General features: G+C 38.3%; 1 protein-coding gene across 1 annotated transcript; it reads right to left on the bottom strand.

Annotated features, from left to right (window-relative positions):
- Positions 1–385: 385 nt before the first annotated feature.
- On the bottom strand, positions 386–15,934 carry LOC145769707 (sodium channel modifier 1-like). The gene is made up of 7 exons (XM_082581384.1): positions 15,884–15,934; positions 8,840–8,999; positions 4,513–4,589; positions 2,711–2,867; positions 2,053–2,147; positions 1,599–1,672; positions 386–584 (listed from the first exon to the last, which is right to left on the bottom strand). Exons 1-7 carry the CDS (start codon positions 15,932–15,934, stop codon positions 497–499), a joined length of 702 nt encoding a protein of 233 aa, XP_082437510.1. The 3' UTR covers positions 386–496.
- Between the last annotated feature and the right edge of the window lie 960 nt (positions 15,935–16,894).

Below are 16,894 nucleotides of genomic sequence, written 5' to 3'. Positions count from 1 at the left end.
GACAATGTTTTGGATGAAAAATATTTTTTCATGCACAATTTATCACATTTGTGCAAAAAACATTTCACACCCCCAAAATAACCTTTCTCCTACACCTACGCTTAGAAGCAGGATCTTTGTTACAGGTGGCACAATTTAAAGGTTATTACTGTTGTTTCTAGCACCAGTTTCACCGTTCATCTAACGTTGCAACTAGTGCTAGAAACGATAAATGTCATGAGGTCATGATGAACACCCAAACTTTTCAGTATTAGGTTATTACTGTTATTATTAAAGCAATACAATGAAGAAACTTTAAAGAGTATCCCTGAAAGACAAGTTCATACTTGAACCCCAAGTTCGCATTGAAGCCATTTGTTTCTGCTTGTGGCACAGCGAAGTTGCTGGAACAAAAAACTACTGATAGACAGATCAACCTCTTTGTCTTGACCTGACGTCCGGTGCTGTTGATCTAACGCAAGCAGTAGATCATCATCAGCTGATGTAATTCTGCCTATCATGTCGGTAGTTCTTCATCAGAATCAAATTCGACATCCGAGTCTTTTCCAACCCAATTTCCCCACTTGTCTCTCTTCCACCCTTGACTGCAAACACAACCACTCGTAAGCTATGTGTATACGCACAATTTACTTCAAGGTTTGGAAAATTAATTTAATTATATATATAATCAACCTGACTACATGCTCGTAAATCTACCAGTAATGAATTCACATATTTGAACAGCTTTGTTAACTGCAAAACTAAACAAAAAAGGTGGCGGTGGTACTTGAGTAGCCTATGAATAATTGAATATGTTATAAAAATTACACTAGTCAACAAATTTTAACCAAATTTTTTAATCAGAGATACAATTTCACTTTTTTAAATGAATTTGAGAGGCTGATTTCAAATCTGCGCTCGTTTTTTTAGCACATTAGGTTTTGAAATATTTGCACTTTAATACTTTAAGTATTTTGCGTATTTAGTTTCATAAAAATACGTTTCTACACTGCAATTGGTAAGCACAAAGCATTGTGAAATCCGCTTTGTGCAAACTTGAGATCAAAGTTGTTACTATTATGTCAAGTTGCGTCGCTATAGGTCAAATTTAAACAAAATCTAAATTTCTCAAACACCTGGTGTGCCGGACAAAACATAGGACATTTTCGGAATCAGCGCCAAAAAACCATCAAAACTTGCTGTTGACCAGTATTAATATTTTTTCATCTGGTAATTTCAAACTTAGCAAAATCCATCATCCAAAAAAAACAAAGAAAAAAAACACAATCTCAATAAAAAAAACAGCAGCCTACCAATTAATTACACCAATCTCAACACTGTAAAAGTAGGAATTGCGTCATAAATATGCAATCACCGGTCCCCATTATTTGATCGCAATAATATAATTGAAATTTTAAGATTCTCATTATGTGTTAAGCGGTTCAAATCAAGATTCAGGTTGCTTTTATTTCATCAAGCTCTGTGCACCACTAAAAACAGCACCATGACCCACAGATTAAAACAATTGTTTTAATACTAACATCGTACAGCATTTAACGTGCAGTAATAGTCAAACCTGTGTGAAAAAAAAATACAGATCTTATTCCAAATTATCTCACCTTAGCAGTCGCAGGTCACGTTGTCTGACGTTATATTTTTCAGCTTGGGAAAGTTTCGAAAACTTTTTTTCATTCTGAAAATAAAAATCTTTGTTTGTGTGAGGCTCCTCAATCCTCATGTTTAGTTTAATCAGTCCACGGTCGAGACTCAGCAATGAGGAAACTTTGATAGAGGAAACTTTGATAGAGGAAACTTTGATTATCAATAAAATTAAAAAACTCCAAATTAAAGAAGATCCTGTGGCAAAAGTATTTGGGAGACAAAAAAATAAACTCCGATAGCTTATTCGCAGTATTTCTTTTGATTTTTGATAAAGTGTTTCAACACAAATACAACATGTAGTTGCCGTTTTCCTATAAAGGAAACTTTTGAAATTTGTACTAAAAGATTTGTGATTTCTACATAAAAACACACATTCAGTTCATATCTAGGTAACCAAAGGGATGTGCTCACCTTGCTACTTGCAACAGAAACCGTTTTCGCAACCTGACCCAAGCACTGCATTCTGCTTTGAGAAGTCGGCTCTTTCGCAATGGGTCGCACGGCATCTACAGTAGAGAGATATTAAAACATATTGGTTCGTAAAAAGCATTGCATACCCAGAGCACAGTACAATGTAGGTTTAGGAACAACTTGACAACGAATTGTCACAATTGTTATAGAAATATTAAAATTTAGTCTATAGTTAAGGATTACCACTGGATGAAAAGACACAATATAATATGGGAAACCGTAGTCGTTAATCCTTACTGTAAAAATGACATCAATGGCTTGATTGAAGACCTTCGTTAAAACGTTAAAGATTTTGCTTGATATCGTGCCATATTTACAAGAAATGCTGAGCGCCTGACCAGTGCAAGCGACGTCATTGACACATTTTTGGGCCACTTTTGAAAATTAAGGTACAAAAATCAGTTGGGTATGAAGAGAGAAACTCCTTTAAATTTAAAACTATAAAATAGAAATGTCTTTGCTGTGAGTAAAGAAGCTTGTGAAATCTCAAAACATAGAGACAAAGACAAAACATATTTTTAATGTTTCTTTTGGTGAAAGAGATTTTTATTCGTTTGCATAGAAAGCTTTGCATAGAAACCAAATTGATCTCACTTACTAGAAAAAGAACTCTTTGGGTTATCACGTTTTTCACATGTCAACTGAATCCTTTGTTTTGGCTGCAGTTTCCTTGACTTGTACGTTGGCTGTTTGGCAATTCCTTTCGAAGATAACAGCTCAACTCTCTTATTTAGAAGTTCGCTCGTGTTTTGACCCTGTGGAGTCAGGAAATATTATAAGATTTCGGCACAGGCATCTGAGAAAACATCCGGTTTACGATCGGGATAGTAATCTTACAGACCTTTTGACTAGTTCCATGCGCTGTTAGTTCCATGCGCTTTTAGTTCCATGCGCTGAGTTTAACAAGATACTTAGCATATTAGAAGGCATATAAGTGAGATTCAATACGTTTAATCAAAAAAGGAAATAAAGTTCAAGGACTTTTCTGTTCACCATGTATTAGCATAATCTTTGTTGTTGCCTTTCTTTACTTCTGTTCCTAATTGCTAACATTAATTTACTTTGCTTTTTCTTTTCATCGTCGTCGTCGTCTGAGCTTCTGGGGCCGAGGGTCTATCCTTTTACCACCCCAGATTCACGATGTTCCCGGACTACACTGGAAGGCTGCTAGAGAGCAGCCAGTCTTTAGTTTCATCATCCATGACGCGCAGACCTTCCACTCCGTTAGGTGGCTTGAAGATGGTACAGTCATTGATGATGTGGTCTGCGGTCTGTTCCTCGGCACCACATTCACAGGAGGAGGAAGAAGCCATTCCCCATTGGTGCATGGTTGAGCGGAAAAGGCCGACGCCCGTACGGAGACGGTTGAGGCGCACCCACGCCTGTCTCTGTAGTGTCAGGCCGATTGGGCGTGTGTCGGCGTCGGGGATGAATGAATGGAGTCTGGTGGTGCTTGACCTCCATTCAGAATTCCATTTATGGTCTGCCCAAGTAGCCGCAGAGATGTCTTGTTCATCAGCTTCGTTGATCAGAAGCCGAGCGGCTGGCACGAATGGGTGTCTTGATTTCAGTCGGCGGGGGTGCCCGTTTGGGAAGGCAGAGATCTTGTGGTGGAGAAGATGGTTAGGCTCCAGTGCCCGTCGACCGAGGGACAGAGTGGCTTCTTCGCGACGAAGCTCAGCAGGTTGGATGCCAGCGAGAATGGGGAGATTGTCCAATGGTGTGGGATGCAGGCATCCGGTCACTGTGCGCAGGGCGCTGTTTATGGCAGTGTCGATGTTGTGGCAGTGAGCACTGCGGCACCAGACAGGTGCACAGTACTCTGCTGAAGAGTAGACAAGGGCTAAGGCTGCTATTCGCAAAGTGTCAGCCCTCGCCCCCCAGCTAGAGCCTGCCAGGCGCTTCAGTAGTGCAGCGCGGGATGTCAGTTTCTTGCGCAGTGACACCAAATGGTGGCGGTATGTGAGCGATCTGTCTAGTGTCACCCCAAGGTACCTTGGCTCGGGGCAGAAGGACAGAGGTTTTCCGTTGTTGTGGACATGTAGCTCACGATCAGCTTCCCGATTGTGTAGGTGGAAAGCTGCCGCCACAGTTTTGGTTTCGCTGAGTTTCAGTCGCCAGTTCTGGAGATAAGCTGAGATGGTTTGCATGTCCTGGCTCAAGGTGTCTTCTAGATTTTCTTTTCATGTAGGTAGCCTATTCTTGTAATGTTTTTACACAGGTGACAAAGAAGACAGGTGGTGGCTGACTTGTCGTCGTCTTTTTAGTGTCTCTTTTTTATTCCGTAAAAATTGTGGGATATTAATTTCTTCATGGTCAGTAATCTGGCCATAGGCTATTTACCACACCAGAATGGAAAAAAAATTGATTGAATAATGTACTCCAAATAAACATATTTACCTTTTCTTCTGCCAATTGGAGACGCTTTTCAATAATTCCAAGCTTTTCATTTTTCTCTTTCTGAAATTCTTTGTATTCTATGACAAATAAAACACAAGTATTATTAAATCTTATGCACACTTATACAGTATCATATATACCGGGCGGGTGCGGACAAAGTTCTTGGACTAAAATTAAATTTTAATTTACTTTGTCCTTAAATAGATTTAGTAAGTGTTTGATAGTGCATAACTGCATATTTATAGTATCAAACCTTATCTTTCAAAATGTGTCATCACTTTATCATAATTTAGCTTTATTTTCAAGTATGAGTGATAAACGTGCAGCTATCATTGAGCTTCATCGAGCAGGCAAGACCTATTCAGAGATAATAAAGCTTCTTGAAGCACCGTAATCAACAGTTTATCACACTGTTAGCAGGCTTAAAGAACAGAACAGTGCCAAAGATCGTCCCCAAAGTGGGATACCACAAACTTCTCGTACCCCAAAGGTCATTAATATGGTTCGAGCCAGAACCCACCGCAATCCCAGGAGATCCATGAGGAAAATGGCTCGTGAAATAGATGTGAATGAAAAGACGATCAGGAAGATCATTAAAACCGATCCGAAGTTGTCCCCCATCAAAACGCAAACTTGCCAACATCTTACAGACCTCCAAAAAAGAAAAGATATATACTTGATCGAGCTGAAATTCATCTGAACAAAATGAAGTCAGGTACGGACACAGGAGAGATCATTTTCTCAAATGAAAAATTGTTCTATGTCGAAGCAGTGTGTAACCGACAAAATAATCATATCCTTGCTAAATCTTCTGCAGACATTCCTGACTCAATGAAAAAAGTTTTCATGCGCCAGAAACCGCCTTCTGTCATGGTGTGGGCCGCTGTCTCCAAAACCTGGAGGTCTCCCTCATTTTTGTTCCACAATGCGGTAAAGTTAACACCAATTTGTACATTGAGACAAGTTTGACTCCTGCCCTTGCAGAGGCTAAGAAACACTTCAAAAGGAAGCCATTCACATTCCAACAAGACAGTGCGCCATCTCACACGTCCAAGAAAACCCAGGAATGGTGCCAGAACTATTTTCCTCATTTCTGGAGCAAGAAAGTTCGGCCGCCCTCATCACCAGACCTGAATCCAATGGACTTTTGTGTTTAGTCCATTTTGGAGGCAGATGCCTGTGCTTCATCCCATGACTCAGTTGAGGTGTTGAAGAGCTCTCTCGAAAAAGCACAGGGCAAAATACCCAAAAAACCCTACGTAAAGCGGTAGGAGTTTCAGAAGTAGACTTGAGCGTGTTATTCAGGCCAGAGGGGGACATATTGAATAAAACTTTGTACGATTGTTAGTTACTGTATTAGCAATACACCGTTAAAATATTTTGCGATTTTATTCACTATTTACAGAATAATTATTTACAGAAATCAGATGAGCTATTAACGGTGGAGAATAAGTGCTGTAAGTTACTTATACACTGGTATTTGGTAGGCTAATGTTGTCCAAAACTTGCTTTCACAAATACGAATTCTATCAAAGTTACTGTGCACTGGTGCAAGTACCTTGTATTATTTTGAGTTTTTTGCAGTGCGGCACGGTGCAATGTGAGTATGTGACATTGTCAGATTTTTTGCGGTGCAGTGTGTGGGTAGAACCTTGCAGTGCGGAAAGCAGGCAGATTTTTTCTGCCACGACATCACTAATAAGGGTTAGGTTTTTTTTCTCTGCCCAGGACTTCAGAATTTTCCAAATCATAAGCATTTGTATTGAAAGGTTTTACATATTTCTCAAATTAGGGCAGAATTCTTTATCTGGCAATGCCACTGTGGAAACAATACCCAAATTGCTAATTGTTTAACATTACTGGAACTCGCCTTCTCTGTTGATATTGCTGTAATCTATTAGAAATTAATGAGATGCACAAAACAAATATGCAGTAAACAAAAATATTTTATGAAGTGGTTTGGTGGAGAACACATAAATACATTTAAGCTCTATAAACAAATTCATTTATTCACATCCCACCATGAGACCAACTGTAAACAACATAAGGGCAAAATCATATGGGAGAGGAAAGTTGGTAAATTTTTGAAAGTTGTCAAATGGGTACCTGTTATACATTTTTGGTATGGTGTTGCATTATAGTTTCACACTGTTTACTTTATTTTTCAAATTTCTACATTCTGAATACAAATTTTTAGCCTTATTTACTAATGAGGAAATGTTGTTGAGTATGTTGCACAAAATGCCTTGTTTTCGCCAAGTGATATAGCGGTCAATTTTTGAGTAAATTTAAATATTTTTTGGGCTACAGTGACACAAACTAATGTATTTGCAGCTTCTTCTTTTAACTTGCACTGGTGCTATAACATAGCATCACATTATGGTTCCCAAAATCAACCTAACTCTGATGTCCCGTAGTGTAACAAAATGTTGATTTTTTTCACAAATTTCTTTATATTTCAAAATATAACTCGGTTAGAGAATAAATTGTTTTTGCAGTCTAACAAGCATACTAGTTATACCTTTGTGTAACAATATTAACAGATTTGAAAAAAAACTACTGCCTTGAATAATGAGAAATAATTGTGTCCCGTAGTGTAACTATTTGTTATGTCCCGTAGTGTAACATGACCTTCAATGCAATATTTACATTCACACTCTACATATGAATTTCAGTTAACAACTTAGAATGATTTTAATTGAATCAGAATCAGTAAATTAACCATATTAACCATGTTTTAGACAACAATGCCTACTTCAGGGGCAGATAGGACAAAAAAATGTTGTGAAAAGAAGGCTGCAGACCTAGAAAAGTTTAAAAAAGACTAGAAATTGGAAGTCCAGAAATACAGGAACAAGAGAATAATAAAGGAATCAACACTTGATACGGATTAACAGCATAAACTGAGAGAACAGAGAGAGAATGAAAGGATAAGGAAAGCAAAAAATTCAAATGAGCATAATGCAGAAAACACGGCAATAGGCTACCAATAACACCAACATCGCAATATAAGACAGATTCTGCAAGGAATAAGGCTATTTCAAGAACGAGAAAAGCACTTCTGTAATCACCAAGAAAAAGAAAATTACGAGAACTTGGTGGTAGTGTGAAGCGGGCGGCTTATGATCTTGTCATATCCAGACGAATTATCGTACATGACTTAGATTCTTTTGTGATTGCTGCCCAGGTCAATAAAGATTCTAAAATCAAAATCATAAAAACTACTAAAGATGAAGTTACAGAAACAATAAAGAAAGAGGAGTGGAAGGGAAAATTTGATGGAGAACCTGCCTTGGATGGAATTAGAAAAGCCCATCAAATAACATTGGAACAGCAAGAACCAATTCAAAATTATCTCTCGTCAACAAATCATCAAACTACTGATTTTCAAAATGAAAGAGACGAAGATGACGAAATTGAAAACTCATGGGTTGCAGTAATTTATGACAAAAATTTCTGCGTAGGGAAGGTTTTGACACACCTTAAATCTGAAGGAAGGATACGAATTAAATATCCAACATCGTGTGGACCTAATCGCTATCAACATCCAGAGGATGATGATATTGGAGTGACAAACCTAAAGGGTATTTTGGCTAAAACAGTGGAGCCTGAGCTGATGGCAGGTGCTGGTAGGATTATTTACAGTTTACCTGGAAGCAAATATCAGAACTTGGTACATGCCTTTACAAGTACATAAATACATACACACTGACTAACATAGAATGTTATTTGATACATAAGTTGCTGTGAATTTTTCGTTTGTTTTGAATTAAATAATGCAAGGAAAATGTGTCCCGTAGTGTAACGTCCCGTAGTGTAACGTCCCGTAGTGTAACATACTAAACATTGTAGAGATTCAGTTTAAATTATTTCAAACTTCTGAGATTATCGCCCATGACACAAATAAAGCCATACACACATTTGCCGCAAAAAAATTTAATGTTAAAGGCTAATTGAGGAAGAAATTCTGATCGCAGAAAAATGGGTAAATTGCTGGTTGTTTCAGGTGTCCCGTAGTGTAACGTCACAATTTTAGTTAAAACAATTACTAAAATTGATTTTTTTGTGGAAAAACGTTTATTAAAGCAAAGTTCATCACCAGCAGATTTCAAAAATGATTTTACAATAGAATTTAATAATAAAGAATCATAATGATGAAGTCAAATAAAAAAAAAAATTGTCATTTGTCCCGTAGTGTAACAAATGATTTAGCCCATAAATGTAACAGAAACACTTTTCCACATCAATTTCATTCACCTCATCCAATATATTATAACTGTTACCATGCATGCAAAAGCTGTTCATGCACATACTAAAACCTACTTACTTTCCAAATGCTTAAAACTTTTTCGATGAATTTTTAATATTTCTATAGTGTCCAACAAAGGTCTGGAATGGCAAACCAAGCATGTCAATCGACCATCATTCAAAAATAACACCTCATCTTTTGGAATATCGCATGCAACTATTTCAGTGATACGTCTCTTCTGCAAGATATAGTAAGCGATTCAAGAAAGACAAAAATTTGCACTTAAAAATGTTGGCAGTGGCTATTTGACCAGCTCCGGTCTTTTAATTTAAAACACTATCATATTTGATCGGCATGACGTAACTGAGATCTGATATCAGAAAAGCTGGCCTGGGATCCCTGCTCAGCACACCACATCTCCATCGATTGCAAAACATAGCAAAGGACAAAACAAAATGGAGATCCTATCAACCTTGTTGAAAGACTGATTGAAGCCAGCGGATGCCAAACGATTTGGCTACACTGGCGGCGGAGACAGTTACAATAATAATAATTACGTAACGTATTTTTTTCTTTTACCTTCTCTTTCAAAGCAAAAGACTAGAAAAAATGAAAAAAGTGCCTTGGAAGTGATTTTTTTTTATCTAAATTTTGACCCGAAGTGACTCAATCGTTAGGCAGCTGCATTTTTGTGGTCAATTTTTAATTTGAGTAGCCTACAGCCCAATTTTTTATATCTTTTCAAATGTGAGTAATAAAGTTAGAGTAATTTTTAATTTGCTGGGATTTGTGAATTTCTCTGGGTAAGTTTCCGCTCATCATAAGAGGAATTGACCATGTTTGCCAAACTACGCATTACAATTTTGCTCTCAACAAGTTAGTTTGATGGATGTACAATACTTCTTTAAAACAAAATAGTTTCATCAATGTCAAGTTTACTTTTAGGCAGTGTTTTTAGCAGGCGATTTAGTTTGAAATAAAATGCTTCTGGGTAGTATCGAACTGATACTCTTGGGTCATAGGTGCCGACTTTTCAAAAAACCTTGGGGGGCGAGAAAGGTGATGACGTCATAACCATAACGCTATTTTACTCAATTAAAATGGTCTTTGATTAAGCTTAGTGTCTTGCTTATATTGACACCTAGGTCGGAAACCAAATTTATTAGAACCACTGCTTGAAACGATTAGTTTTACGCATGCAGTATGCCTAGTCATAAAAAAATTTGCTATTGTTAGCTCATAATCGGAACAGTTGGAAAACAAGCCGATTCATTTCCTTTTCATGCGAGTGAATAACGATCAAGACAGCAAAGTTATCGAAATAAAACGCAAAAAATCATAATTTCAAGCGGAGTGGAAACCCGCTATCAGTTTTATTGACCTCGTTTTGCTAATTACTTAACCTTCAAAGTATTAACAACAGCGAAGTGTTTTCTTTTCTGTTTTTTATTGAAAGTCTTTATAGTTGTTATCAAATACTGTATATTATATATACTCAACCATAGGCGTCGAAATAGGGTGGGCCGGGTGGTCGGCACCCACCCTGCCGTGAAACGAGGGTGGGCAAAATAAGTTTTGCCCACCCTGTTTTCATGACACTTATGAAGTGTTCGTTACAATTATTTCCGTTTTTGTTAAACACTGAATTATCCAACCAACTGCAGCGCAACTTCTTGTTTTACGCTATGTCTCTCGCTAGGTATCCGACAGAACAAATTAATTCCACAACAACGCTGCGTTAAAAAAGGCGTTTGGGCACGATTTGATATCAAGCCAATCCGCTGTAAAGCTGCTGAACTCATCTCTCTTTCTTCGGACGTCGCACGTTGAAAACCTGTCTAGAGCAGCAAGCCAAGACAATTAGAATCCGCATGACCTAGCTTTTCGTGGTAGTCGAAATTGCGCTGACAAGTGTGTCTGTACTTGAAACGCTAAATCGGATGCCCACATTTACCGCACTCTTCTCTTCTAAAAGAACATGTTGTACGTTTCCTCTATTGAATATCGCTGTGGTTAGACACAATAGTCAGCATCTGCAAACCATTTTCGGTACTCACTGCATTGTTGTTGCTATGGCAACTGCCACACGCTGGCAATTCCTGGTAAGAGAAAGCCACATTTGATCTTTTCTCCGAATGGCCTCACTTTCGTTACGTCACAATCAAACTTCAGTTCCGGGTCAGCGTAAGAGAAGATGAATTTGACATCATAATGAACATGACAATAAAATAACCGACACAAACTAAAGACGTACTGAAACAATCGCTTTTTACAAATCTTTCCTCACAAACTTGTTGCTGGGTATAAATTGGGGCACCACGCGATGTTGTCATGAAGCAAAGTCAAACATCTATTCGCACATTCTTAAAACCAGCTTTCAAAAGGCATCGAGATAATAACGCTGAAGAAGCCACGTCCAGCACGAATGCATGAAAAGATGACATTGATGAGGAAAGTAGTGCTATTATATTAAAGCTTATTAAGCTGCAGCGACGCTAAACGCAGTCTTTGTGAGAAAGACTAACCATTGCAAATTTGCGAACATACACATTCAATGAAATCTGTTTGAAAACTCTCGCCCACCCAGAATTCCTCTCTAAGAAAAAATCGACGCCTATGTACTCGAGTATAGGTCGAGATGTGCGCAAGTGATTTTCACGTCAAAAAGACAGGTTCAACTTATACACGGGACTAGCAATTGTCCCCAGCTCGGCAGTTTTCAAAATTAACGCATTTTTTACTGCGGCAAAATCATTGCCGACATAGATTACGGAGTTTGAAATGGCGTCCGCCGAAGTAAAAGTTTTGGATACGTTTAACTGCAGTGATTCAAACTTAATTTTCAAATTTAATGATTTTTTTGTCAATTCTAAACTTTATGCACTTCGTTTGTAGCACTAGTTGCAACGTTAATCTGATGATCGAAAGTAAAAGCAAAAATAAACACTAAACAGGATGGTTTATTGCTTCACTGACGTTTCGCGCACCATGGCAACACGCATCCTCAGAGCGAATAACATACAAAATAAAATTTTACAAGGTTATATACTGCAGTGCGATTGAAGGCAAGAAAAAATTAAAAAACCAAAAAAATATTTTAAAGATTGGCCAATGATGTGTGAACAGTAACTTTCCATGTTAAATTAGGTAAAAACTTTCAATAAAAAACATAAATTCGAAGCAGTAAAGACCAGAAAAAATGCGATTGAAGGCAAGAAAAATAGAACACAATATTTTGAAGACTGGCCAATGATGTGTGAGCGGTTAAGCACTTGTTGAACAATATGCAAAGCTCACGAGACAAGCAGCAGAAAAAGCTGTTTTAAGCAATCAATTTTTTATTTTTGCATGTAGGAAATACTCGTTCTTATTACGTAACATTCCATGATCGTTGAAGTGGATGTCACACCTTACCGGCCGCATAAACAATGATGTCAGGTTAGCTAGATGATAATAGCGTTAAGAGACGTCGTTAATGCAGGCAATATCTGCAACCAAGACCATTAAACACCTTTTCTTTTATCGGTTTTCGATTTAATTTTCACACAGTGCGAACAAAACAATGTGTTCTGTTGAATCATAATTGGTCTCACACAGGCCCGGATATAGGGGGGGGCATGTGCCCCGGGGCCCCCCGACTTTTGAAGGGCCCCCCTATGTGGAAAAAATGTAACTTTGTGTTATTTTTTTCCTTTCAGCCTTTAAAGACTCTGCAAATTGGTGTGTAGTGCTGGAGTAATGCTATTGTAGACGTGGAGGTGGCTTTTCGCGCCGTAGGCGCAAAAACTTTTTTACAGGGGGGCCCCCGATCTAAAAGTGCCCCGGGCCCCCCTTCAGCTAAATCCGGCCCTGGTCTCACAGCGGGAAGACCTCATTGAAAATAGCGCGTCTAATTTAGTTGGTTTACTTAATATTGCAGTGAATAGTTACGTGACTATTCCAGCAGATGCAACCTAATTCGTACCATGAACAATTCGACCCGTCAGTTCGTACCTTGAAAAGATCAAGAGAAAAAATAAAAAAAGCCGAAGTCGCTAATCGCAGTTTCCGCAAACATTTTAAAATTTTCCGCAAACAAACAAAAACTCTTAACAGTATTACCAGAAATTTTAAAATGTTTGCGGAAACTCCGACCAACCCTAACCCTTTTAAAATGTTTGCGAAAACTCTGATCAACCCTAACCCTTTTAAAATGTTTGTGGAAACTGCAATCAGCAACTTCGGCAAACTCTTAGGATCATTACCGGAAATTTTAAAATGTTTACGGAAACTGCGGAAAAACGGAAACTGCAATCAACGACTTTGGCTTTCTTTAATTTTTTCTCTCGATCTTTTCAAGGTACGAACTGACGGTACGAATTGTTCATGGTACGAATTAGGTTGCACCCTATTCCAGCAGCGTTAGTTACTCTACCATCCACTTTGAAATTTCTGTGCCGAATGAGAAAGTCATGCGATCAGCTGCTGTTTTGTGGGCAAGAGCAACGTAGGCTATTTTTCGCTTTCAGCATTCTTTAAGGCTGTTTAAATGATCTAACTCTCTTTCGCAAAGTGTTTTATCTTTGAAACACCACTTATAATAACCATTTTTGTTGTCCCTCAACCATAAGTTTACGGGGGGCGCCACCCCCCGGAAGTTGGCGTGTATGCCTTGGGTATACCAGTCCGAGAAACATTGTACGCGCCGCTGATTCAGTTGAATAAAATTATTGAATTTAGAAGTTATATAGACACTTTTTTCTTCTCCTCTCGTCTTTTGCTTTGAAAGAGAAAAAGAAAAAAAACATGTCATGACCACTGACCAGTCAAATAGTGTTTAAAAGATTGGATCCGGTCAAATAAGCTAGCCACTGCCAAAAATGTTACAACTTGTATCTTTAAAAGGTGCAACCTAGTTCGTACCCTGAACAGTTCGTACGCTCAATTCGTACTCTGAAAAGATTGAGAGAAAAAATTAAAAAAAGCCAAAGTCGCTGATCGCAGTTTAATAGCACAAAGCCGAAGTCGCTAATCGGAGTTTCCGCAAACAACTCGAGGGTTAGCAGAGACTGCGGTTAGCGGAAACTACGGAAAAATATTTGTGGAAACTGCAATCAGTGAGGGTTAGAGCATAGATTACTCCAGGGGTCGGCAACCTTTCTTCAGTCGCGGGCCAAAACAAAACTGCGCAGATGTCAACGGGCCGTACAAGTTTTCCATTTGCACTTCCGTTTTCTTTACTTTTCATAATATTGTTAAAATTGGCGTTCTTATCAGAGTATCTCCATATTTAGCTACTATAGGCTTATATAGATTAATATAAAGAAAATTAGTAACAATTGGTAACGAAAAACACCAAGTACTTTATTTATTGACAGCACAACATTAATGTGATATTTGATGTTGTTTCCTGCTAGAAAGTTTCTGAAGGTCAGGTGATAGGTTGGATGAGGCAAGAATCATAACATCTTGCAAGTGGTCATCAGTAAGTTGTGTTCTCAACTTGCCGTTAAATATACGGTTAATTGACTATTACTAACGCAACTCATGTAGCCTGCAACTAGCATGCAGTAAATAGGCTAATATAACCGGACTTCAAGGTGAAACTGCCAAGTACCTTGATGCTACCTTCTGCAAGCTTAAGCTAAATTTTGCCCCAAACCTAGTTTACTATAACAAAGCGACCCGTGATCGATAGGTCGCGGGTACAAAGACGCTTTGTGATAATTTCCTATGCTTGGTGGATTCTAACAAGCAGCAAATTCTTCAAAGACAAGAATAACTTGTTGAAAAAAACGGAAAAATGGAACTGGGAGTAAATTATAACTCTAAAAAATAAAGTAATTTAAAAGTCTGGACCGGCTGTCACTAAAAAGGCCAATTCCTGCTTCCTAAGCTACATATATTTCTAAATTATCAACCTTCAAACAAACTAATTCTTAAAACTTCAAATCTATCAAACTATCTATCAGGCCTGCAACGTCGCTCTCTCTAAAATGCAGTTCGCAGAGAAAGAATATCAAGGAAATTCAAAATGGCGACAATGCCCTAACTAAGCATTGTTGCGGCATAAGTACACAGGCCACGTGATTACAAGTGAGCGTTACGGATAAATATGGAAAACTAAAAATTGCGAAAGTTTTACATAACATTTAGTAATCTTAATTCTGTTATGTAAAACCAAATGGCAGCATAAAATAATGGGATGTTCGTTTTGGCCCGCCAACTACAATTTGCAAAAATGCTGCGGGCCGGATAATTTTGCTTGGCGGGCCGGATCCGGCCCGCGGGCCGTAGGTTGCCGACCCCTGGATTACTCTATGGTTAGAGTTAGGATAAAGGTTAGCGGAAACTGCGAAAAAATGTTTGCGGAAACTGCGATCAGCAAAGGGTTAGAGTTAGAGCATAGATTACTCTAAGGTTAAGGTAAGGGTTAGTGGAAACTACGGAAAAATGTTTGCGAAAACTGCGATTAGTTAAGGTTAGAGCATAGATTAGTCTATGGTTAGAGTTACGGTTAGCGGAAAGTGCAGAAAAATGTTTGCGGAAACTGCGATCAGCGAGGGTTAGCGTTAGGATGAGGGTTAGCGAAAGCTGCGATTGGCGACTTCGGCTTTGTGCTATCTTTCTCTCGATCTTTTCAGGGGGAAAATTTTAAAATGTCTGCGGAAACTGCGATTAGCGACTTCCGCTTTTTTATTTCTTCTCTTGAATATTTTCAGGGTACGAACTGTTCAGGGTACGAACTACCGGTAGGTTGCACCGTTGCATCCATCTCTAAACAGATCTTTTCTAGAATAAGAGTATGGTAGGCTGTAAAACTTAAGTAAGCAATTTTTTTTTTTCAACATTGACGGAATTGGGAATAATACTATTATGTGTACAATTAGCTTTATTCATCAGGCCTATATCATGTTTATCACTTTTTGTTAAAATTTCCACATGCACATTTTAAAGTAGGTTACTACTTGCCATTGTTTTCCTATTCCTAAGTACCCTTTAGTGCTTTATGATTAAGAAATAAACATTACTTTTGATGCAATAAAATATTATCAAGCACACTTTCCCTCAAAGTTATTTGCTATACCTAGACCTTTTGTAGCCAACACCAAGATATGAAAGCAAAGCGTTCTTCAAACTTACCCTCAATGAAGACAATAATCCAGTGTCATTTCCTTCTCTCTTAAACGACATTCCAACTCAAATTGCTTTTATCTGTATCTTTGGCTGTACCCAAGCAAATCGGGGCTTGTATAGTCGTCAAGCAAGGGAAGTGGGAATAGTGGAGCTCTTGCAAACAGAATTCGAAATGAAAGAGTGAAGTCAGATGTTTTGGTTTCACATTAAGAACAGAGTTGCCAGATCCAAAACTTAGAAAAACGCCAAATCAGTTTCAAAATTAAGTCAAAATGAAATAAAAATCATCCATACAGATACAGGGTCATCAATAGTTCAGTTCAGTTCGGTTGTTTCTTTTTCTGACCATCACAGCAAAAACAATACACGTCAACATAGCAAAGGTTGATAAAAAATTAGAGGCAACAAAACGTGAACGTTAAAACGTGCTTGAGCCCGAAGTAAGTTATTAAGTACGGTAATTAGTTGAAGGATTTGGGACGGTCGCAACTCGCAACACCTTCAGAAAAATTAAGATAGAAAGGGAAATTAAAGAGAAGAAATTTGATGTCCAGCATCATTTTAACAGTCAGAATGATCGTGTTTGGTCAAGAGATGGTGACGTGAAACCCCGGGTAATCATTCGCAAGCAAGGGGCGGCATCAGTGATGGTGTGGGCGCAGTCAACAAATCAGGAAGGAGTTCATTGATTTTGTAGACCAAGGAGTGAAATTGAACCAAGAAAACTTTCGAAATGATATTCTTGAGGGTTTATTGTTGCCTTGGGCAAAGAAACACTTCAAAAGACGTATGGTCATTCCAACAAGATTCTGCCCCTTCACATGGGGCTAAGAGAACGCAAAACCGGCTTTAAGCGAATATGTGCCGTAGCCTACTTCATTTCCAAGGAAGAATATATTGGCATCTGGTCTTACCTGGAGAAGGTTGCGACTAAACACCACCAAAGTTTGGAAGCGCTGAAGGCTAATCTCAAAAAATAATGGACCTAAATACAGTGGCGTAGCTATATGGAATGTG

This window comes from Aplidium turbinatum, chromosome 4 (genome assembly GCF_918807975.1).
Source record: "Aplidium turbinatum chromosome 4, kaAplTurb1.1, whole genome shotgun sequence".
Classification (NCBI taxonomy): Eukaryota; Metazoa; Chordata; class Ascidiacea; order Aplousobranchia; family Polyclinidae; genus Aplidium; species Aplidium turbinatum.
Note: the sequence above shows the minus strand (reverse complement) of the source record. Positions and strands in the feature narration are given on the sequence as shown.